Genomic DNA, 24964 nt, shown 5'->3' with positions numbered 1-24964 from the left:
GTTTGGGTGGATCCATCTATTAGTATTGCTAGTTTTAAGTGTATCAAAGCTGTACTTTAGTACTTTTCCTTCCACCACTGCACAGATGTACATACATGTAACTTATATTTCTGAATAGTAAAGGAAAATGCACGAATGGAGGTAATGACTTCATCAGAGGCTCCCTTCCATGTGCAAGGCTTTTTGCATCCAGCCTTAGAAACATGGAGTGCATTACACTGAACTGGTTGCTGATGGCTCTGATCATTTGCTGAAATCCTCCCTCCTGCCTGTTCTTCAGTGGTATCAGACTGCTAGTGGCGGAAAGCTACACTGATTCAGACCTGGGTCTCGCTTAAGGCTTTTTCACACGCTTTTATACCAAACTGGTGAGGTTCGCTCAGCAGGACAGACCAGTGCTGTAATGTTTCTGCAGACACGTTAAACATACTGAATATCCACTGGTTGGATAGAGTCAAATTAGAATTGCTTAGTTACATTTTTCAACATTTGCTGCATTTACTGACTGAATCTGGCAGAATGTGAGAGTTATACATAAATCTTTAGCTGGTCTGGCAGCAGAAAAACCTTCAAACATCATCGTTTTATTTCACGGTTTAGTTTAGAAATCCTCGGACTGGAGCGTAAAAGGATCCATTGTTGACTTTTCCTCTTTAGAGCTGTTGTGCTGCTGATAAATAGAAAGTGTGTTTTTACGGCCCTTTTACTTTCACTAAGGAAATGATTTGTGTTCCAAACAATCGCAGGATGTTTGAGGGCCAGATTCGTCTATTTTAGTTAGAAGGACACAACTGAACATACACTAACATCACCTGCTTGGTATCATTAGCGAGTTCAAACAGCCTCTAAGGTGTGATTGTACCGCCTGCTTCACCCAGGTTAGCAGAAGATATGTCTTCAAATAAAAAAAGTTATAATTTATACTGTAATTTGTCTTCAGATTTGGATAGAGGCTGAGAGGCTTGGTTTCTAAGAACATTGTAAAGAGCTCTTCAGCAAGGCTTTGCAGATTATCTAAGCAATACAAATGTTAAAAAACCCACTTAATTTACTTACAATATAGCTAAGGGTTTCAGTACAAAATGTAGAAGTTTATCTGAAAAATCCTACAACTGTTTAATGTCTAATGTGTTCTTCTCTGCAAAGCCCACCTTTACTGACCTTTTGAAAAGTCTTAGAAAGCCTGAACATCCTCAGTCCTCCAATGAATCTCCAAGCAAAAGCTCTTCAAAGAAAGTGGGAATTTTTAAGAGAGAAAAATAGGAAGCAACACAACCCAACAATACCACGCACAGTCACACACAACCACAAGCACAACTCCACAGCACTGAAAAACTGGAGGGCGCCAGGCCAGAGCCAAAATCATGATATTCTGAAGAGGAGGATGAGAGGAAGAGGGGACAGGTTCGACTTGTGTCCAGCTGCTGAGGTGTTTTCTAAGCCTCTCCTCTTCCTCCCATCAGAACCCCAAAATTTAAACGTCCACAGACTGAATGCAGGAGCCTTCTGTGGGCTGACATGGGAATCAGGTTAAACCTTTGGGACTGTATGCGTGAGAGGGATGGTGGATGAACGGCGAGGCGTATGGCCGACATACACTCGTATCAAAGTTCAAATACTACAGCAGAAAAAAAAATAGAATAAAACATAACAATAATAATAGCAATAATCATCTGCAGCGGTGGGAAACTTCTCCAGGTGGTTGCTTCAGTCCTCCTCATTCAACAAATCTTCATCATTACAATTATTATTATTATTGTTATCATAATATGGGTGGGCTAGTAAATTTCATTTTTCTTTAATCTTCATCGTTGTTGAATTATGTAATTTATTTCTTCATTTCCGAAAAGTGGCTGTCCATTAATCTTGAACTGCTACGGTTTGATCCTTGCTCGGTGCCTCTGTGGCGTTCGCCTCCTTGGGAGGTTCGGCGGCTGGTGTTGAACTAGGAGCGGGGGCGGCCTCCTTTGCCGGTGCAGGAGCCGCCGCTGCCTCTGTAGGCTTGGGGTCAGGGGAGGCAGCGGGGGCCGTCTCAGCTTTGGCTGCCGGTGCCGCAGGGGCCTCAGTCTTTTTGGCGTCGGCCTCATCTTTGCTCTCGGCTGCCGGGGCGGGTGCAGCGGCCTTAGCCTCAGGCTCCTTTGCGGCTGGGGCTGATTCTTTGGCCGGGGCGGGGGCAGCTGGTTTCTCCTCGGCCTTGGCGGGCTCTGCGCTCTTGGGCGCCTCTGTTTTCGGCTCAGCGTTGGCGGCAGGTTTCTCTGCCTCCTTTGCAGGAGCTGCATTCTTTTCCTCCTCTTTGGGCGCTGCAGCGTCAGCTGCTGGTGCCTCTTTGGCTGCCGTGTCATTCGCTACCTCCTTAGCATCGCTGGCAGCCGGAGCCCCGTCCTTGTTGTCTTTCGGTGCTTCGCTCTCCTCAGCAGAGGCCCCCTCTGCTTTGGCATCCTTGTCTTTAGCCTTGTCATCGTTTACACTGTACCCCTTCTTCTTTTTGCTGATCTTGCCTCCCATTTTGTATCACTGGCCTCTGAAAGACATGGGGAAAAATGTGATTTTTAGCATTATAGAGAACGTATAATTAATCCATGCAATAAAGGCATTTTTGTAAAGAGTCACTGTTTGAAAAGAGTTAAAAGCAGAAGGTGAACAAACACTCTGTGTATTGTGTTGGAGAGATATCAGCTGAAGCTGAAACTGGACTGGGCTGTGCCCTCATTTCAAAGATTGTAATGGGCTTGATGGAACAGCAACCCATTCAGAGTTAGGGTTAAATTCCACCTCTTTAAATGGAGTTTTCACTTATTTAGCACTGAAAAAATTTCTGTACTTATTTAGCATGTGGATAAATGCAATCTAACCCGAGCCCTGAGTGGCTTACCAGAACCTGGTGGACGTTAAGAGGTTATGAACTGCTCCTCATAAAATACTGACAGCTGAAAGGCTTTTTTCTCTTTAAAATAAATCAGTTTGTTGCATCAGCAGCCTTCATTTTCTATTTGAGACAACAAGTGCAAAATTCGTCCGTGAAATGTATATGCAGAACCCATGCGTTTCTGGAGCAACGTCTCTCAAACTGCATTTTTAATGCATTCTTTCAGCATGATCCACATACCCCCCCTCACCCCCCTCACCCCACGGGGAGAGCAACCCAGCATGACATTTCTTCCTCCATGTTACTACAGAAAAAGAAACTGGAAGAAGTCGTTATCAGAATTATTGATGTTCACTGTAAGAAAACTGCTGAAGACAAAAGAGACTTCACTCACATCTTCCAGCATCCTGGACAACAGAGACTTTCTCATCTTTCAGATCAGGACCTTCTCATTATAAGTGGACAAAAGAGTTTCTGCAGCTCAGATTCCAGGAGTAAGAAGTTACTGAGGAAACTCTCCAATCAAGATAGTCAAGATAGACTTTTTTTTTTATTTTACAGAGAACTATACATAAAAGATATGTGTCCCACAGTGCAACAATAGCTGCTGTCACACTGTGTAGAGTGGGATTTCTGGGGTTAAATCTTGTGCAGATTTTAGATTATATCCTATGAGGAGTGAAAAGGTGAGAGAACTGACACAAAATATAAACTCTGTATGTGTCAGCATTAGCTTCAAAGGTCCGATTAACTCAAGTTCTGAAGTACATCTCCCACCTGATTGGTTGTCATCCTTTAAAATGGCCAGTCAGTTCACTGGTCTCGTATCTTAGTCTCAGTAAGATGTTATCACCCAGGTGGCTCCATGGTGCAGCGATTAACACATTCACCTTATACACAGAAGCCATAAGCCAGCCTCAGGGGGTCACAAGCTAGTGTATTCCTAGTCCTGGTTCCAAGCCCAGATAAGTGGGAAGGTTGTGTCAGGAATGGCAGCCGGTGCCAAATCAGTTCAGTACATAGTAAAAGGTGATATTTGAAACTGTCATTTTTCCGTAAATCTAACCAAACCAAACCAAACCTAATGTAACCTATTTTAACCTAAAAAGAAAAAAACTGCCTCATTACTTCCACTCAGCAGGGTACAGCGACCGCACAACTACCTCAAAAGGAGGTCACCTACTGCTGATGCAGCAATTATGGGACTGATAGAAATTGTAATTCCCATACAGTAATAGTTGATAATATATAAAATGGGTTACATCCTTGTAAATGTGTCTTGTGTAAAACTAAAATATAATAAAATAATAAATACACCTAGTAGAGAATTACTTTCTTTATTTTCTGTCATCTGTTCCAATAGTGGATGTTGATTTTAAATATAGCCAAAGTTTCATATAATGAGGTCAATGCAGGCACAAATACCCCCCCCCCCCCCCCCCCCCCCCCCCCCCTTTGTGTTTTTGAGGGGCAGCAGTATTTAATGATGGTGGAAGGGAGCTAAAACAGCTTGTTTTATGTATTGATGGTCTGCACCAAGGCCCAGCATGAGATTATTTTTAACCTTTAAGGCATCAAATTCTGGTGTTGGAACAGCAAAAACCAATTAAAACCCAACATTTCTACATTCACTTTTACCACAACAGGTATGTGAAAACCTCAAACTGTACTGTAGAATATTCCATCATCAGCAAAGAATATTTTCCTTGAAATACTCAATGTGAAACATTTAGGTGCTCTAAGGATGGTACAAAGAACTGTAAGAAGGCAGAAAGCACTGTGTGTGGGTAGGTTCAGTACACACACACACACACACACACACACACACACACACACACACACACACACACACACACACACACACACACACACCTGCAGATTCCTGGCTCAGTCTTTCATGAGCATCACCATCTGCCTGCTTCATGGGGGAGAGGACTTCAATGCCACAACAAATCAAGCTTATTAGGAGCAAAGGATCAAAGATGGTTTCTGTTTCAGATTTGATGCTCATAAACTAATGATTAAAACAGAAAACTAACTGTCAGTCTATTCTGGATATGAAGAAAGTCTTTTTTTTATTTTTTATCGAGCTGTTCTCAAAGCAGTTTGAATTGTTAAAATATCTAATTCACTTGCCTTAAACAAGATGAGAAATAAAAATAACCTCGTGATTTCAGTGTCTAAGATATTAAATGATTGGTTACTTACATATGCATAAGTATCCATTGCAGAATGGTGTCTAAAAGCCAATAAGCTCATAATTATTTTCTTTTTAAAGATATGAAAAAAATGGTCCTATGTTACTGAATACGTCTCAAATGTGGTCATGTTGATGCACTAATAAGACCTTCTTATTATTGTTGCTATGTGGTTGACCCCACAGTATCAGTGCTGCCATTTGTAAGTGTGAAATCTGTCAAAACTGCTCTGAATACAGACATGACCTTTTCCTCCTAATCAAACCCGACCACTGCGAGATTCTGCTGCCTACTCACAGATTGGCCCTGTGAATGGGGCCGAGCTGATGCTGAATCCACTCAAAATGCTAATCGCCTCGTTGCCGCTGACTGAATTACTCCAGTATTCATGCAGCACTCCTGCGGACGTCCAACAGTTGGCATCTGCCAAGGCTGCCGTTCCTGCCGCAGCTTAATACGGCCCACAATGGAGGTCTCTCTGCTGCTTCACATCATTTGACTCCCGGCTTGTGCTGCCAGTACAATGACTCATGATCATCTGGGCAGACAATGGCTATTCACGCGAAAGGCATGCTTTCTCACTGCTGGTTTTACTGTTTGAAGAGCCGGGCAGGGCTGAGACAACCTGGAGCAAAGGCCCCCAGTTGACAAAAGACTTAATTTAACCTGCAAACTGCAGTCAGAGAAGCACAAAAGGCAAGTGTGAATGGGCCACTATGAACTTCCAATATTACTTAGTGTGGACTAAGTAATATGCCAGTGGCTCCAAACGAAATAAAAAGGGTGCAACTCCAAGGCAGTGAGCAAAGGTCCAAAACCCCAGGACAAACTCCCGAGCCGCACGCACAAAGACAAGTCTTTGTTATATTTATCAGTTCATCTTTAAATCGATTTCTTGACCTTTTATTCCACACTCCATAAGGATCCGGAATCAAGTGTTTCAATCCAGTTAGACACACCTTCATTGTTCCGGCTGTAAGAAGCTAATCTTCTAACTGTGGAAATCCCTGATCTCATCTCTGTGAAATCACTTCTGCGCTCCGACCAGGGCTCATCTGCATTCACAAATCTCATAACTGTATTTCAAGAAGAGAGAGACTTCCCTATATTTAATATGTATATGAGACTTCATTGTATTTCACAGGCGAGACTTTAACCTTTATGACAGGCTGGATAAACGAACCCTTCACCTAACAGAGACTGACTGTAGTCACAGCAGGGGTCATGAAGTGAAGGGCACCTTAACACTGATCACAAAGTCTCGTTTTCCACACTGGAGACTCCTACGGTCTCCCAACATTGCCGTCACTGGTTTCTTTAATCCTTGCCCAACAACAGTTATTCCAGCACTCTGAATAATGCTAAACTGAGACCCTACAAACCAATAATCTGATGATCCTTTATGAGCTAGCACGGGGCAAGAGTGGCAAGCTATAAACTCCCTTTTAGCAGGAAAAAGCCTCACGCAGGGGACGGTCATGGCTGAGGGGAAAGAGAAGAGAGAGTAATTTTACTCTGAAGTTCTTGGAATTATTCAGTCTTGGCCAAAAGTCTACATGTGTTTTCTGAAGAAGCTGACGAACACCTTATAAGGACTTTCAAGCTCAGCTAAAGTCAAATTAAAGACACTATTGAAATCCCATAAAAGACCTGCATTCAGCATGTTTAAAAAGCAGCCTGTAGAGACCTCAGTGAAAGTCGATGCATCTTTCTGAGGTCCATTTATTTTCCCTCAGTGTGCGCACACCCAAGATTAACACCACCTGCGCCTTTTTCCTCCCATTTTTTCCACCGTGTTCAGCAGTTGCCTCCCTTAATCACCGACTCTCCGATCCCTCAGCCTGTCAAGCCGCTGAGTTAACAAAACCCAACAACTGCTTAGAGTAGCAGCGGCGCTCAGTGGAAAAGTATTTAAACATTATTAAGTGATGATTATGTTCATGTCTGGCAAGTCAAAAAGGTGGCAGAGAGGTTTAAGATGAACAAAAGTCCCTGAAGGAGCAGATGGCCGAGCTTCTCCAGCTCTCACCATCTCTGGCGAGTCATCTGTCACGCCCACACACCGACACCACCGCTCAGCTCTGCTCCACTTTTTCTCTGCGTTATCACTCCAGCCTCCCTTCTTCTCCACGTCTTTGCTGCTCCCACCTGCTTCAGCTATGGTCTCCACATGCTCGTTAATCTCACCTGGATCAGACATGTATAAAATATAGCCTTTCTGAAGATAGATCGTACTCCTTTCTTTTAAATATTTGGTGTCTGGTGTCCCGCTCTTGCCCCTTTGGTTTGGCAGATGGAGGTCTCCAGGAGGTCGCGGGGTCTCAGTGAATCCCCGCCCTCAGAGCAGTGGTGAACCTGCTGGCCTGGCAGGTTCTGTGTTTCTGCCACACGAGATGACACGTTAAAGGTTAAAGCTGTCACTGTCCGACTCCCCGTCCCGCTCGGACACTTTCACTCTGCCGGGAAATCGGCTTGACAGCAGAAAACAGGAGGAACTGCTGGAGCACTAATGTTAGTGTGGTTCTGAGAACAAGGCCGGTATTTTTACCCTTTATTAGATAAGTGAAGACACGGGGCTCTTCTGGCAGCGCCACAGTTTTACAGCACTGAACCTGTTCCAACAGCTTTCTCTTCCTTTTCCAGGTTTTCCAGGATCTTAAAGGAGCAGCGGCAATATATGTCCTTTTTTTTGTGATGTATGGAGGACCAAAACTGCTAAAATTGAAAATAAAAACAAGTAAAAAAAATTTTTTTTTAAAAGTGATTATCAAAATACTTTTTTTTATATAAATGTCTGTTTTAATTTGCTTCTGCATTTATCTACCCGTGTATTTACTATGAACCTTTATAATATATTTCTCTTTTTTAATTTCTGCACTCTTTTTAAATCTTGTTAAAAGTTCAAAGTATAAAAAAAGAAGCAAATGAAATCATAAATATCAATTTATCTTTTACATTAGTCAATTCCTACTTTTATTTTTGATGTTTTTAATAACTTATTTATTCATTTGTTTATTAGTTATTTTGGCAGCTCTGGCCCTCCGTAGTGTATTTGTTTTATGTGCATTGAAGCTTATCAGAAGATGCAAAGCTGTCCTATAAACTAGATACAATGACACTCAAGGAAATCAAATGGACTTGGGGGGGTGGGGGTAGGAGTGATTGCATCACTTGGCAAAGCTGTTTTTTTCCTGTGAAACTGACATTGAGGAGACAGTTTTGGTTTCACAGGACGCACTGACAGAGATAGCATCCTCTCCCTGAGGATAAAAACAACAGTTTCTCCTCCTATGTCACACTGACCTCCATTTTAAAACAGTTCTGCGCCATGAGACTGAACAGATCTACAACAAGCTGTTGCAGATATCTGCAGCAGCAGAGTCTAAATCCACACCAGCCAGTGGTGTGGATCCGGTTAGACATTTACTCCCTCCCACATTATTTTTTTTTGGGGGCCAATAGAAACCTTTTGTAGGGGGTCAAGGGTTCAAATTTCTCCTAGAATTTAGCACCTGTCAAACAACAGTTTATCCAGCATTAGAGGTAAATGGTATGTGAAAGTAATTCAGTAGCTTGGATGAAGTATCTGCCCTGTGTGTTCATGAATAAATGTAACACAAATGTAACGCCATAATTCATAACACAGACTTGAGCACTTCCTCCCGCTGCCATCCAGCTGGTTGATTTAAGGCGAGTCAGATTCACCAAACTGAAGCAGGAGAGTGCAGGAGGCTGAGCGGACAGGAAGAAAAACTGGAGCAGAAAATCTGGCTCGATCTCTCACACACACACTAACACACACACACACACACACACACACACACACAGCACTCTGCGCTGGTTCTCTGCACTGAGATGGAAAGAAAAGAGAGGAGTAGAGGATGCTGGGAAGCGCAGAGCCTGATTTGAAGTATTCAAATAGCTGAAGTGACAGATTGGAGTCCACGACGAGTGTTTTGAGACAAAATTTTCACATTGTGCCGATACGATTTTCCCACAGCAGTGTGCTATTTTAGAAGCTCAGCACCCCGGATCTTGGCAAGCATCACCGCATCCGAGTCAACGATGAAGCAAAAGTATGCTCTCCCTTCATTCCCACCACACACTCGCTGCACTTTAATTTCAGTCTGAACGACTGAATTTTCACTAGCAAGCACAAAGTGTACTATCAGAGGAAATCAGTACTGGTCCCCGGTGTCACAGCTACAGCAGGACAAGCAGCTACAGCTATTTTTGTACAACAGTAAACACTTTTCCAACTACAGGACCTTCCAGCTATGTGGTTATTTTCATGTTTCTAACACAGCATTAACAGAAAAATCAGGATGAAGGTGAAGGTGCTACATATATAAAAAATGTGTTTTCCCTTAAATAAAGTCTACCTTCATTCTTTTTATGGCCAGCAGAGGGTGACACCTCTGGTCTCAAAGGCTTGTTCTGTAACCTCAGTAAATACTTTCCTGACAGGTTTATGGGCTCAACTGCTGTTATGAAGCCAAACAAAATACAACATAAAGTTCACTTTGTAAGCTATGGTCCAAACTGGAGCAGAATAAAACAGAATATGCTCATTGGCTAACAATTTAAAACACCCAGATCATGACTGCAAGCACTCTGCTGAAGGCGTCACAGTGGGACTTTAACCAGTCGGTGACATAAAATCTAGGTTAAGAAAGTATATAGTTAAAACTGGAGATATAATAGTAAAGATAGTAACAGAAAAGAAAAACAAGTCCTCACCGAGGTTATTCTAGCTCACCAAAACCAAACAAGTAATATTAGCTATAAAAAAATAAACACTAGACTTTAGGGGAAAAATAACCTGACTGAAACAATGTTACCTTTTCTTTTTTATGAATGACTTGAACATTGAACATTCAAGCAACACTTCTATGCTGATGACACTGCCAAAAATATTTGTGCTCCATTTATAGCACAGGAAGCAAAATGTGCAGAATTTAAAATATATGGTCGTCTCAACAGCTCACTTAGGAGCTTTTATGACTTATGACAGAATCTCATTGGTATGCTGAGTGTGGAGATGGATTTTCATGTTTAATGTAAGAAAATTAACTCGTGTATGCTACTTTTCTGCCTTCGACATGGAATTTCACTGTAGAAGGATCGAAACTTTAACATGCTTATATCAATACTTGAATTCAAAGGCATTAAAAATAATGTGGTGAAGGAAGAAGGTGGTTGTTTTTCTCCAAACACACTACCATTTTTTGTTGTTGTTGTTCTGGGTATTTGTTTACCTTGTTGTATATATTCTATCTTATGTTGCAGTTGTTGCGTTTTATAACCTGTTGTGAGTCTGTGTGTCTGCTACAGTGGCGAGGTCTCTCTTGGAAAAGAGATTTTAGTCTCTGCTTCCTTCCAGTCTGACTTTGGAGTTTTGATCAAATTTGCCAACACAACCAGCGTGAGGAGGCTGAATGAATTATATAAAAATATGCTAAAACTACTGAAACTGAACTGAATTCAAAACAAAAACTCAAGCTGAAGTTTCAGATTTGGGATTATTACTCGTGACGACTTCTGTAGTTGAGTCTGTGTTTATTTTGTCAGCTGAGAGTGGATCAGTCGGGATTTTAAACTCAAGCAGGATGCGATCTAAACAAAATCATCACTTTGTTCTGGAGAGCAGTTTAATTACCCAGAGTACACACAAAACTGCCCACTGCTTATTCTGGCCTCAGGCTGAACACGCGCACGCAGACATGTGCATTGAAACAAATGATAAACACGCATACACAAGCATGGATAAGCACACATTCACATTCAGTGCTGTTTAGACGATCAATCCTCAAATTGACAGAGCTTGAGAAAACTCCTGGGCTGGAAATGGTTATTGATCAGCACAGTGGGACCACAGAGAGCCGCTGTGTGTTCAGCTGCTGCTTATGAGTCAGAGGACGCACTCAGCAGAGATGAAAGCCAGCACGGCGCTTTGAGATGCTTTTGACTGAGACGTTTAATGCTGAATACAAAATCTATCCCAACGCTTTGTTGGCTGCGGAGAAAACCAACGGCAGACAAAACACAACAGAAGTGAAACCGATTATGTCCATCTCTGCGGATTAAGTGACATTTTGCTCTGCTAAATCCTCTCCTCCTCAGACGTTCACGTGACCTCCATGTCTGCAAAAGCTGGCGCGAGTTCGTCTGGATGGGAAGTAGCGCCCCACAAATTCTCTGCTTGTCACATTCCTGCACATTTCTGCACCAAATAGTTGAAGTTGAATGGAGACCCTGGAAACAGTCTGAGTACTATGAATTAAAACTATGAATTAAAATAATTCTTCGGTAAACGTGTGACTGAATCAGTTCAAAGTACTTTACTGCATCTCAAGGATCCTCTACTGTATTGTGAAGACCCTACAACATTTGAGAACTTCAACCATCAGATCATTCCCTATCAATTCAATTTTATTTATATAGCACCAAATCACAACAAACAGTCACCTCAAGGTGCTTTGTATTGTGGGTAAAGACCTCACAGTAATTACAGAGAAAACCCAACAGTCCAAACGACCCCCTATGAGCAGCACTTGGTGACAGTGGGAAAGAAAAACTCCCTTTAACAGGAAGAAACCTCCAGCAGAACCAGGCTCAGGGAGGGGGGGTCATCTGCTGAGGGGGGACAGAGACAGGACACAAGACACGCTGTGACCATATCAAACATACCAGTAACCACCTGGCAGCGGTGGGGAGGAAGAACTCTGGTAGAACAAGACTCAGGGTGAGCAGGGTTAGCAAACTGCTAACTGTTTTGTTTGTATGTGCAATCGTATCAAGTTTGCAAAAGTGACTCAATCTTAACCGACACATTTAGGTGTGTTGATTAGTGTCAACCAAAAATCTGTACTTTTGGTCACTCCCTCATGATTTATTCCTCTGTAGGTCAGCAGAGGTAAAAGAAAAGCCGTTGATGGAAATCTAAAGAACTATCAGAAGCAGCACATAGAATAAAGCCTGCAGGCTTGTCTTAAGAGAACAATTATTTCTGTTTCTGATGCTTTTTGATGTCTCGTCTCATTTCATTCTAAGATCCTTTCTTCCAGTTGAAACTATAATGCAGACTTTTCCTTTCTGCGAGCACCAACCTGTAATAATTTTGTCATTCCACCCTGATTTACTGTGAAATGTGGCAAAGCCTCTGGCCTTGTTTCTCCTGTAAAATGTTGAAAAGATTTTACTGTTCTCTGACACATCCAGGTCAGCCTCTCAGGCTCGGTTAAGTGACGAAACAGGTGCTACCAAAGCGTCAGTAGCTTCGGCAAAATACCCACAGCTCTCTCTAATGCACACATTTACCAGTCAGGACAGCTGATGTAACCACAGATGTCATTTGGGAGGTTTCTGTGATTCCTTTATTTAGCAATATTTAAGTTGAGCCTCATGCTGCCTTGCAGATAAAAGAATGATTCCCACTGTTGTCCTCACAGTGAAGAATACAGCTTATTAATTTAACTGTGCTACTCTCTATTGACAGATACCTGAAGCGGCATAGGTTACATCAGTGCATCCCATATAAACTGAGCACCTAGCAGAGAGTCACAACTTGCTGTTTGTGTCTCATCATCATCTTATTTCTCTTCCTACTTGCTTTGACTTTGAGAATTTTTGATGCTGTGGCCTTTACACTTTTCACCTCTGTCAGATGGACCGCCCTCAGCCACGGCTTGCGTTGTGGTACTGCCACAGGAGGTGGCCAAAATGCCTCAAACACAGCTGCTGATTACAGATGAGAAAAAAAATCACCGGCAGACTTAAAATGCAGCTGAATGAAAACAAAACGTCTGTTTTTAGATTTATGATCTGCAGAGAAACAAACAAGTCAAGGTGACAAAGCTGAAACTTATTGTCATAGCCGTGAGCTGAAAGATGTTATGAAGCTATTGAGTGCATCGCGGCGCATGAACACACACTGCACCTGGTTACTGAGGCTACTTGGAAAGAGACCCTGCGGCGAGGATGACTGATTGGATTTGTCAGATGCGTTCGCTGCCTTGGCCACTTGCTCTGTTTTCTCAGACAGATAAGAGACTCGGGGAGGTCCAAGGACGAAAGGCAGCGGCTCGCCAGTGAACCCCAAGGCTTGTTTGATATTTACGTGGTCTCAAAAGCACCTCCTCTGCTGGAAGCAGCAGCCAGAAACAGACAGCTATGTCTGACCGGTCCGCCTCAGAGGATCTCTGCCTGATTCATTCTCAGCCACACTCAGGACTTCAGCGATTTCTGAATGAGCATAAATAACTGTCTCTGCTGTTTGGAATTCATTATGAAGAAATTCATTCATTCGCTGGCATTATCATCACATGCTGACACTACCGAAGAGCCTCAGGTGGATCAGCCGATGAGCTGTGGGCTCCACAGAGACTCGGCATCAGTCTGTGTCCCACTGAGGAACTGTGTGAAAATCATGAACCGACGCTCCCCGCGGGGCCTCTGGGACCTCACACAAAACAAATTAAGTCACAACTTGTTGATGATAAAGACGAGCTACACAGTAACCATAGACAGGAAGCATGGAGAAGTCTTTATGCACCCAGTTAACATACAACACTTGTCCGCTCATTACCCCAGTTGGTTTCTGCAAGGCCTTCTCATCCCAGGGCGTTAAATACTGATGATCTGCTGGTGTCACAGAGGTGCATTTAAATGTCACGCTAAAGGTTCCTTCACAAGCAAGGAAGGAGACCCACCTCACTATCAACCAGCTGTGTTACAGACGGAGACAAACTGTACATGAAAATGAGATGAAAGTGACTTTGATAAAGCGTCAGTATTTGATGCTGTGGGGATGAGACAGGGCTGCTAAATTTTCTCCACATCAGTCTGCTGCTTACTTTGTCTATTTTCAAATACAGCTGAAGCACTTGGACATGTTGAATAACGTGGTGAAGGATGGACTCAGAGTGAAAAAGCAGGAGGGTACATCGAACCTGGATGAATGAATGGACTGGCCTTGTGTTGGTGCAGCAGCATCACATTAAATATGTGTTCAGCCGTAAAGAACGTGTCCCAAGACGTCAGATATTGATGTTCTGTCAGATGCTGCTAGTGTAGGAGAAATACATGTATCAGGGGGATTTCCGGACAATATTATACACCAAAAGATAACGGTCCTCTTTTAAAAGGCTAAAAGTCTTTATTAGAAGTTTGGAAGTGTCACAATTCAATCACCATTTTTTATTGATTTGTTAGGTGATCGCTCACTTTCAGTCACTGGTTTAAACACCAAATACTTGGATTTTAGGAGAAAAACTGTAGTTCAGGTTAAGAGATACAGATGCATGTTGAAGAAAATGATGAGTTTAAATGTGATGCCAAAGGTGACATAACTCTGTGGTGGCCGTATCTGACGTTTGAGGAACATCTATAATGACTTTCTGTAGATACTGCTTCAAAGAACCTTACAGTGTGTGTCACTATATGTTTTCACACTTTCACAAGGAAAATGTGTTTGGGAAGGATGTGAATCGATCTGGCTTTCCTACCTTGGTCAAACATCATCACGTGTTAAATGGGATTCTAAAGGTGTAGCAGCTCAGAGGAATATGAGGACGTTCAGAGGGGAAAGCATCTTTATTACTCCCCCAGAAATACTCAGGGAGTAGGAATGACTTTGGAGTTCCTTGTGAAATCCATGAATACCACAACTCAACCCACTACTGAACTCTTAACACCCAACACATTCATGATGGATGACAAGTAGGGTGCACTTTTAAGGCTTGTTGTAATGATCCATAATCAGTCTGGAAAATGTATGTACAGTGTTCAACTTTTGGTCTCTGAGGCTTTTGAGCCTGAGTCAGCTGGGTGTGAGCTGATGGAACAAAAGACTGCACCAGCTCACACCTGACCAAGATAATGTAAAGATGAGATAGCATAACATGTACACTGTATTCCCAAAAGTCTTCACTCACCATCCAAATCACTGAATCCAGGTGTTCCAGTCACTTCCATGGCCACAGGTGTATAAACCAGCACCTAGGCATGCAGACTGCTTCTACAGACATCAGTGAAAGAATGGGTCACTCTCAGGAGCTCAGTGAACTCCGGCGTGGTACCGTGATAGGATGAAACCTGTGCAACAAGTCCAGTCACTACTAAATATTCCACAGTCAGCTGTTAGTGGGATTATAACAAAGTGGAAGTGATTGGGAACGACAGCAGCTCAGCCATGAAGTGGTAGGCCACGTAAAAATACAGAGTGGGGTCAGAGGATGCTGAGGGTCATAGTGTACCAACTTTCACCAACTTTCTGCAGAGTCAATCACTACAGACCTCCAACCTTCATGTGACCTTCAGATCAGCTCGAGAACAGTGAGAGCTTCATGAATGGGTTTCCATGGCAGCTGCATCCGAGCCTTACATCACCAAGCTCAATGCAAAGTGTTGATGCAGTGGTGTAAAGCACGCCGCCGCTGGACTCTAGGAGAACCTCCTTTCTCCTAACGTCTCCCTCCCCCCACTACCAGCATGAATAGAGTCTAAATCAATGGGAAACAAAGTGGACTGACTTTATGAAACCATGAAATCATTCAAAGCATTTCTGAATCCGTTATGAGGGAGCAAAAAAAAAGAACAGACCCTTCTCTGACTTGTAAAATGGAATGGCTGCAGAGGGACATGGTGATGTTTATGGGAACAAAACAACAACGCAAAGTCAAGCAATAACTGCACTCCAGGGAAACTTTCTGAGCATACAGGGAGATCACAAAAACAGGAGTAAGCACAAAACAGCTCCCAATCCAAGGCTCACTTTAGAATCTGCTCTCCGATCTCAGCATCTGAAAAAACCTTTTGTAACAATTTTTGTCAGACATATCTGAGCTAACATCCTTGAATCTGGTTTTTAGGGTCATATGACCTCAAAGCATACAATAATACATTAGACAAATTTACCTTCACACCCTTCTCTGCTCGTTTCTTAAAGTGACGACAAACAGTGACACCTGTGCTGAGTAGAACATATCGTAAAGATAAGATATGAATTTCAAAGGCAAACGTGTAGCTTATCTATATAAGGTGGAGGCTCGGTTTTCAAGAGCAAACAGGTTGGTGTTAACAAAAATGTCTCCTTTTCTTACACAAATGTGTAGTCGAGGGACGCCACATCTCCAAAAATCAATATTCAGTTCTTCCAGCTGATTCAATATTAAACCTGTTTAACAACAGTTATAGATATCTGGCATTTAATAAAAACATTCCTGGAAACTAATGCAAACTAATGCTTCCTGCTAAGGAGAACTGGTTTGAGGGTTTGCAGGTCAGAGTCGGAGCTGGGATAGATGTGATTGCTTGCTGAACTGTAATTACTTCATTTCAGTGCAAAGCAATAAACATATTGAAGAATTAGCTAAATTATGTTCACTTCAGTGCAGTTTAAATTATAGAACAGTCATTTCCAGGTGCTTTACAGTAAAGGCAAAGAACCCTACAACATTAGAAAGAGAACCCAAAGGGTCAGACAATCCTCTATGAGGAAGCACTCGGCGATGGTAGGGAGGAAGATCTTTTTTTAACAGTAAGCTTTCTTCTGATGGTTCCACCTTGCCAGGTGGATGAAAGACAATAACAAATAAAACATGTTTTTGATTTTCCCAATTAGGATGGACAAGACTAAGAGTCAGGCTTTCAAAAGAATGAAAACTTTGTCTGGGTCTGTGATTAATTAATAAGCTGGAATTGAAGATTGCAGCTAATCCTCCTCCTCGACCTGTGCTTCGAGCATTCTGACAGTTACTGTGACTCGGGGGTGTTGATTCATTTAAACTAACATATTCATCCTGCTGTAACCAGGTTTCTGTAAGGCAGAATAAATCAATATGTTGATCAATTATTAAATCATTTGCTAACAGGGACTCGGAAGAGAGAGACCGAATGTTTAATAATCCACATTTAATTGTTTTATTTTTTGGTGTAGTTGATGAAGCTGTATTATTTATTGTTTTTGAATTTTTATGCTTAAATAGCTTTTTGCTGATTTTAGCTTTGGTGTTTGGTGGTCTGGGAGCAGGCACCGACTCTATGGGGATGGGGTTTTGGGGGGATGGCAGGAGGAGAGAAGCTGCAGAGAGGCGTGTAAGACTGCAACTCTGCTTCCTGGTCTCAACCCTGGGTAGTCAGTTTTTAGGAGGGTTAATAAATTTGGCCAGATTTGTAGAAATGAGAGCTACTCCATCCAAAGTGGGATGGATGCCGTCTCTCCTAACAAGACCAGGTTTTCCCCAGAAACTTTGCCAGTTATCTATGAAGCCCACGTCGTTTTTTGGACACCACTCAGACAGCCAGCGATTCAAGGAGAACATGCGGCTAAACATGTGGCTTCTGGTCTGATTGGGGAGCACAGTAGCTTCAAATCAAAAGATTTTGCTTTTGCAATGGCTACAGTTTTAGAAACCAAACCATAATTATGTCCATACATTTGTCCATACAGCCGTCAGATTAGAAAACCTGTTGTTCTTGAGAGAAATTGGAAACATCACATTTTTCAGAGGACTTCATTAATTCCTGTTGCGTACAGACTTGTCCAAAATATAAACTCACTGTGAATATGCTGTGATGGCCTGTAGTTAAGATTAAACTGATTATTGATGCAACAGCACGAACATTAAAAGTCTCCTTATTAATAAGCAGAGCTGTCAGCGTCATTAAAAAACACCTCGACTTTTACTCTTTAACATGCGCAGCTGTTTCTGAGCATCTCAGAGGACTCTGAATACAACCTCATACATTCTCAATATGTTAGTGCTACATGTTTTTATTCTACTGGAAAAACTCGTTTCACCACCGTGTGTGTGTGTGTGTGTGTGTGTGTGTGTGTGCAGATCATTTGTTAATCTCTGCACACACACACACACACACACACACACACACACACACACACACACACACACACACACACACACACACACACACACATAAACAACCTGCAGTGTAAAATTACTGTCAGATATCCATGAGAAAAGTCAAATCATAAATAAACATTAACATGACAGTTAAGAAGAAAGCTTTTATTTGAAAACTGTAACCTTCTTTTTCTAATTTGAAATTCTTTTTTTAAAAAACTTTTTCTTATCCAGCCGCTCGTGTCCTTTTTAAACTGACCAGCTTATCACATCTGAACATCTGAGGATGGATCCTTTTTTGACCATCAGTTAAAGATAAAATATATTCAGGTTTCTAAAACCAGAATATGACATTAACATTTACCCTACGTGATGTGCTAGAGTGTACGCAAGAATATACTGTAGAAAAATGATACCTTTTCTGTTGGATGTAGATGGACAATACAGTCAATCATCTGTATCCGTCTCATCCTGTCCCAGCATCCTCCTCTGTCACACCAACCCTCTGCATGTCCTCCACTACATCCATCAATCTTCATTGAGGTCTTCCTCTTTTCCTCATGCCTGGCAGCTCCATCTTCAACATCCTTTGTCCAGCATATCCACTATCCCTCCTCTACACATGTCCAAACCCTCTCAGCCTCGCCTCTCTGACTTTATCTCCAGATCACTCGTCCTGAGCTGTCCCATTTCTAATCCTTAGCCTCTCCAACTCTGCCTTTTCACCAGTGCCAGCATGTCCAAACTATAAGCAAATACAGATTGTTATTAATATTTATCAAAGTATATTAAAAAATGTAAGTAGCCACCAAGATGTTACCAGCACTGTGGCCAGAAGTGCTCATATTTGGTAGAGGGGATGGACTATTATCAGCTAACGTGAGCTAGCTTGGTTAGCAAAATGCAAAATGTATGTGTGCCTGTGAGCTGTGTGCATACCTGCTACCTGTTGCTAAGTAACAGATCAATAAAATACCAGAATTTTACCCAAATTGAGGCGCAAACTTCTTGGATGAGCTCTGATTACAATTAACATCTCAGTCACACGACTGCATTAAAACACTCAAAAACACAAAAGGCAACGACAGCAGAAACACATCTGACACGTCCAGGTCAGCATCCCATAATACAAACTGTGAGTCCTAATGGAATTTTATAGGCAATTTATACACATTCATCTCAGATTGTTGGCATACTCTAGTAAAATGAGCTACAGAGTTCTTCATAGAAGCTGTAAACATTTATTTCTACTGTAAATTTTAACACGGTAGTTTTTGGGGTTTGACGGCCCTCGAGGAACTGCCGTTTTTGGGCGCTTGCATGCTGACTTCATTTTTTTTTATGCCCTATTTTTCTTTTCCTGTGCTTTGCAAACCCGTCACAGCCCACCACAAAATGAAGCTAAGACTCAGGTGCCGTTTACACGAGGCCGTTTTCACTGGAAACGGTGTCGTTTTGATGCGTTTCAGCCTTTCGTTTACACGATGGCATTTCAGAAACGATCCGCGTTTACACGAGGACATGTGAAACGATGAAAACGATGTAGTTCCCATGCCAGGCCACAAGTTGGCGTTGGTTTTCTCTTTGCAGTTTGTTTACGCAAGACGCGCATGCGTGGAGTGACACAGTAGGTAGTGCGGCAAATTGTTCATTACTTACAAAACGGCCAATGTGAGAGGTTTTGTGTGGACAGATGATGAGGTTGGATCGCTGCTGCACACAACGCTGAATTACAAAACGGTAAAAACACAGGAAAAGCATAAGAAGCACTCGTGAATCCGCGAGTACTGTTTATCAGTTTGCGCGTGCGCGAAAAACTGGCCGTCGCAACCATAGTGCGCATGTGCGAGTCGAGCGTTTTCAAATCACCCCGGTTTCAAGTGTTTACACGAAAACGCAAGCCGGTGCGTTTCTGAAACGCTCTACTCTGGACCCCGTTTCTGAAACACATCGTTTTCACTCTGTTGTCGTGTAAACAGAAGGGCGAAACGCATCAAAACGACACCGTTGTCGTGTAAACGCAAGGCCGAAACGCATCAAAACGACACCGTTTCAAAATGAAAACGGTCTCGTGTAAACGGCACCTCAGTGAAACACAGGTGAGCTCCTGTGCTGCTCTTCAGCCACAGCGTCTGCATGTGAAGCAGAGCATCCCCGAGACGTGGGTCAAAATTTACATACAGCCTCACAGTTTAGCGACCATTCGCTTTGTTGATGTAGTAAGGTTTCATTTAATGCAACAAGGGGCTGCTGTTTGGCAGGCATCCATTTCCTGGGTGGCCTGTTGGAAAAGCTGTTTATGCCAAAACCATAAACATAATAATTTCTGTACAAACAAAGAAAAATTAAATTGAAAGTTTTCCAAGAACTTAAGAGCAGATCCCATTGATGCACCACGTTTTAAGAAGAGTGATGCACAAACATGTGCATGTGTGATTTCTGCAGTACTAAACTGTTTCTGCTGTTTATATTTTTTTAATGTATTTTTTTAATGACATTTTAATGGAGACTGTTTGCTCCCTCCCTGTTTAAACAGAGCAAATTATGCTTGGTTTTTCATGGGAAAAGGAGATCTAATACAAGTGATTTAATAACCAATCTCAAACAGCCACCATGACTAAGTACTTTAAATCCCAGATTTTAGCAGTGTACTGTGAGCCCGGAGGCCTGCTGGGTCCACGATAACCCTCACTCAGCGTAACCGACAGTATAAGTATATTTTTAAAATATATTAATTAGACATAAACACAAAATATGAAGTTATCTAATGTATCTCATTAGATAAAAAACAGCTCGGAGTCAGAAATACCAAAAAGAGGAAAACGGGAACCCCAAAGAGGTTATTAGTTATGTTCATTGATTCTGCAGATCTCAAAGGCAGAAACAGTCATAAAAGCCTGTGTTTGTGTACACTGACATGAACTGTCAACATACACACACTCAATGTTTATTAATGAGCGCTGTGGACGTTGTGTCTGAGAAATATGCGACCTCTGACCAGTCCACAGCTTCTCCAACACACACACACACTCACACACAGAGTCATCCATCAGCACGAAGGTTGCCATAATGAAAACAAGAAGGGGCCCTCCCCTGCAAAATGTAAACTCGACTAAACATTCACATTTAGAGAGATAGCTCTGCTAAAAATGTCTGCAGGGAGGCATGAATCCAGTTCAGCTTCCCTTCAGTAAGTCAGCGATAAAGGCAGGAAAACGTAGATGTTTAGAAAGGCAGACTCCCCGGACGACTGTTTCGATGTGTTATGTCTTCAGCAGAGGCCAAACACATGCTGTACGCTTCCTCGAAATGTGCGCGTCACCTTCTGCCACCTGATAAGCAGACCGAAGTCTGCCGGTGAGATAAAGAAAATATGTAAATTAAAAATGGCCCCATTTTCAAACAGAAAAGAACATGCATCCTGAAGAAATCAGAGCCGTGTGGAAGGGGGAAATAAGCCATGCAGTGAGTTTACCTTAAAGATAAATTATTCTCACCTACATGTTAAATTCAATTATCTCCAGCAACAAATCGCAAGCCAAACAAATCCTGACTTGAATCATTGAGTTTTGACTTTAAACATGGGGGGGGGGGGGGGGGGGGGGGGGTGAATTTGGGCTGTTGACACTCCTCAGCTTCAGGCTGCTCTGAGTCATCAGATGTTTATGAGAAAACATGCGGTGCAGAATATGCTCAACTAGACACCACAGGGTGGGAGTTTAAGAGTTTTATTCCTCCCTTTTTGTGCTGTTTCTGTTGCAGCAGGTCACCTGACCTTGTTTCAGTGCAGTGCACATTTCACAGGGAGGATGCTCAGCATATTTAAAAAACTTCATTTGTAGGGATCCAGCTCCTAACCGTAAGTCAAGGGCGCTTCCTGCATAAAACAGAAGTTCCTTTTCCTGTTCCCCGCCTCTCTCCTTCAGCACAGGCCCAGGGTCACTCCATATTTGGTGTTTGCTTTGAGTTTCCTGCAGCACCAGATGGGCGGCATTTACTGCATCAGTGTGGGTCAGATGGTGTCAGGTATGCTGTCAATCCCCAAATAAGGTCACTAAGTTGGCCAACTCATAAAGCAAACTACACGCCAGACACCACAAACCAGAATTCATCAGGAAACTCATAAAAACACAAACTCGTCTGATCGTGAGACTCCTCCAGGACGGGTTTAAGGGAGTGATTTACTTGCTAAGATGATAACAGATCACAATGTCCTGAGAAACAGCTGTCAGCAGAAATGCTGAGGATTTTATGGAAAAGCGAATCTGTCCCTGGCTGCAACAGTCAAAACAAATTACTTGTAGATATTTACAGATGTAATCTGCAGTTTATCAAAGTCCGAACCCAAGAATGCTTATGGCAAGGATTCATAACAATGTTTTTAACACGGTTAATAATTGTGTCGTTATCAAGTTCTTGCTGCACTGATGATGATGATGATGATGCAGAGAACAGTGTTCAGGTCCACTTCACAGCACACACATTAAATTACATCCCAGCGGCTCTCAGGCCTGTACTAAGGTGGTTCACTTCTTACCAGGGTACACACTTACAGTTCACACTTATCCTGCTCCGGATCAGCTTATGGTCAAGATAAGAGATCACCGTCACCAAAACCACCACCTGCTGACCCTTCGTGGACGACCCCCTCAGTGTGCAGTTAGTCGGTTTTCAGCGATCATCTAAAGTCATTAGTCTGATTGTCCATGTTAGGATAAGCAGAGTCAGATAAGGAAACGATCTCCTGTTTTATAGCACAGGTCTGTGTGAAAACAGACTCAAACTAAAGCAGCATTTCTTCCTGAGCAGCAGTCAAACTGAGTCTGGCATTTTTTTTAAGAGATCGATGACCAACTTGTTGTTTTTCTGATAATAAGAAAATGACATTATGGCATAAAGCCTTTCATTAAATTGTAAAGAGAGGTGGGAACTATGCCAAAACTTCTAGGAACTCAGCTGTCCCTGAACCATCTTCTGTCATTTGTTTACATGGATTTTATAATTAATCGCTGCAGCTTTGAACATGATCTGTGGATCAAAGACTCTCTGCAGCCTTTTTGTCTGCTTATCTGCTCTCCTCATCCTCTCTTTGTCACTAAAGTGGTTTTAAGTGGTCATCAGAAGATTCTGCATCCATGTTACCTGGTAAATGTCATGCTGTGACCTCGTCATATCAGCGCCACCTTCAACATTTAGGCTTTTAGCTGATGCCCTTCAGAATCCAGATGCAGAATGAGGATAGCCTGTCTGTCAGCAGCATTACCGAATTTAGAGGTCAGAGCGCTGACCTGTGCAATAAAACACTCCTGCAAAGTGACTGTAAAAGAACAAAAGACCTTGAAAGAAGAAAATAAGTCAAAGCGTAAAAGTAGAAAAATCCTCCTGTTCTCACAAAGTGAAAATACTTTTTTATCATCGTCTTTGTTGCTGCTTTCTTTTCTGCTTTTGCTTCCCAAACGTTCACTCAGACCAACAGAAGTTCCATTTAAATTCTTGTCGGGAGTTTCCCAAAGATAAGGCGGGTCGCGCTGAACTGCCGGGAAATCTGTATGAGCTGTTTTGATGGAAACCTCTAGGGTTTGAAACTTTTGCTCAAGGTAAGCGTGGAATCACTTCAGTGACGTGCTGTAATGAAGAGGATAAAGAATAAATGACTAAAAATAAAGTTAGACTGAGGGGAAATGTCTGACACGTCTCCTCTGTGAGATTATGAAGTTCCTTAAAGGCAAATTTTAAGGGAACCATTGCAGTTTAGTTGTTTTTAATTACAAAACACTGAGATGACTAAGATGGATGCAGCTCTGGGTTTGAAAAGTGAAGCCAACACACAAGTGCCTCAAACCTGTATTCTTTCTAACTGCCAGAAGGGGGCGTCTCCTCCGGGTGAAAATAAGAAAGCCTACGGCAGGGGTGCCCAATACGTCGATCGCGATCTACTGGTCGATCGCAAGAGGAGTGCAGGTAGATCGCACGGAACTCCCAATTAAGTTGGGGGAAAAATGTAGATCGCACAGCATTAAAAGAAGTAGAAGATCGATGATAGTTTATCATCCATCTCTTTCGTTACCGCCCTACGCATGCGCATTTAACCACGCTAGCTTTGCTTTAACCACTTTAGCAAGCTGCCGGGTCGCAAAGCTAGCCTTCAGTTTGTTTTAAACAAAACTGAAGAAAGGAAAGGAAAGGCTATAAAAATGAGTTCTGTAGCCGGTCCAAATAAGAAATCCAAAACTTACCACTTCCATACGGAATGGGAGGAGGATTTTTTTTTCACGATGTCATAGTCGAAGTGCGTTTGCCTCATCTGTGAGAGCGCCATTGCTATTCCAAAGAAGAGAAACGTAGAGCGGCATTTTCGGACTGTCCACAAAAACTAGAACATTGACTTTCCTCATCGGAGTAAGCTAAGAAAAATGAATGTACACAGCTGAATTGTGTGATGTGGGTTAATGTAGTTATGCAAGACAAACTAATATGTGTTATAGATGAAATTTAAATTCAATTAAAATATACTTTATCCTAAAAGCACAAAATATGCAATAATAATTATTTAAATAATATAAAATAAATAAGCGTTTTCCATTTTTATTGTGGGTAGATCCTTTTGGCTTGGTCATCTTTTAAGTAGCTCGCAAGCTGAGAAAGTGTGGGCACCCCTGGCCTACAGGAAACATTCACATTACGGCAGGGCTACAGTGTGACTATGACAACTTCTCAATAGTTATGAAAATGATTCTGAAAGCAGAAACTGAGGATGAACAGAGACAAAAGCTTTTGCTTTTAGTTAAATTGGAGTCTGACTAATAACGACTAATAATGATAGCGGAGAAAAGGTCAAGACCGTTGGTGTTAAATGTCAACTGAAATTGGAAATTAGGAAGATGAATTGTAACCATATGATGTGTTTGTGGATGTTGTCGGTTCTCCTCACAGATAAACTCTCAGCATTACACTAATCTGAAGAAGAAGCTGCAGTAACGTCCTCGTGTCCTCTTGTTGGGTTTCCATCATTTATCTGGACTCCAGCCAGCACTTGT

The 24964-nt window shown here is 42.2% G+C and overlaps 1 protein-coding gene across 2 annotated transcripts in view; it reads right to left on the bottom strand.

The window, feature by feature from the left end:
* Positions 1–1307: 1307 nt before the first annotated feature.
* basp1 (brain abundant, membrane attached signal protein 1) overlaps positions 1308–24964 on the bottom strand; it is a 45740-nt gene continuing 22083 nt past the window's right edge. The window contains exon 2 of one of the 2 annotated variants that reach the window (XM_030752006.1): positions 1308–2521. In XM_030752006.1, the coding sequence (XP_030607866.1) occupies positions 1861–2505 (645 nt within the window). In that variant the 5' untranslated portion in view covers positions 2506–2521 and the 3' untranslated portion in view covers positions 1308–1860. The remainder of the gene's footprint in view (positions 2522–24964) is intronic. The other variant, XM_030752005.1, reaches the window with a different exon arrangement.

The sequence above is a fragment of the Archocentrus centrarchus genome, chromosome 17 (assembly GCF_007364275.1).
Source record: "Archocentrus centrarchus isolate MPI-CPG fArcCen1 chromosome 17, fArcCen1, whole genome shotgun sequence".
NCBI classification, from domain to species: Eukaryota; Metazoa; Chordata; class Actinopteri; order Cichliformes; family Cichlidae; genus Archocentrus; species Archocentrus centrarchus.
Note: the sequence above shows the minus strand (reverse complement) of the source record. Positions and strands in the feature narration are given on the sequence as shown.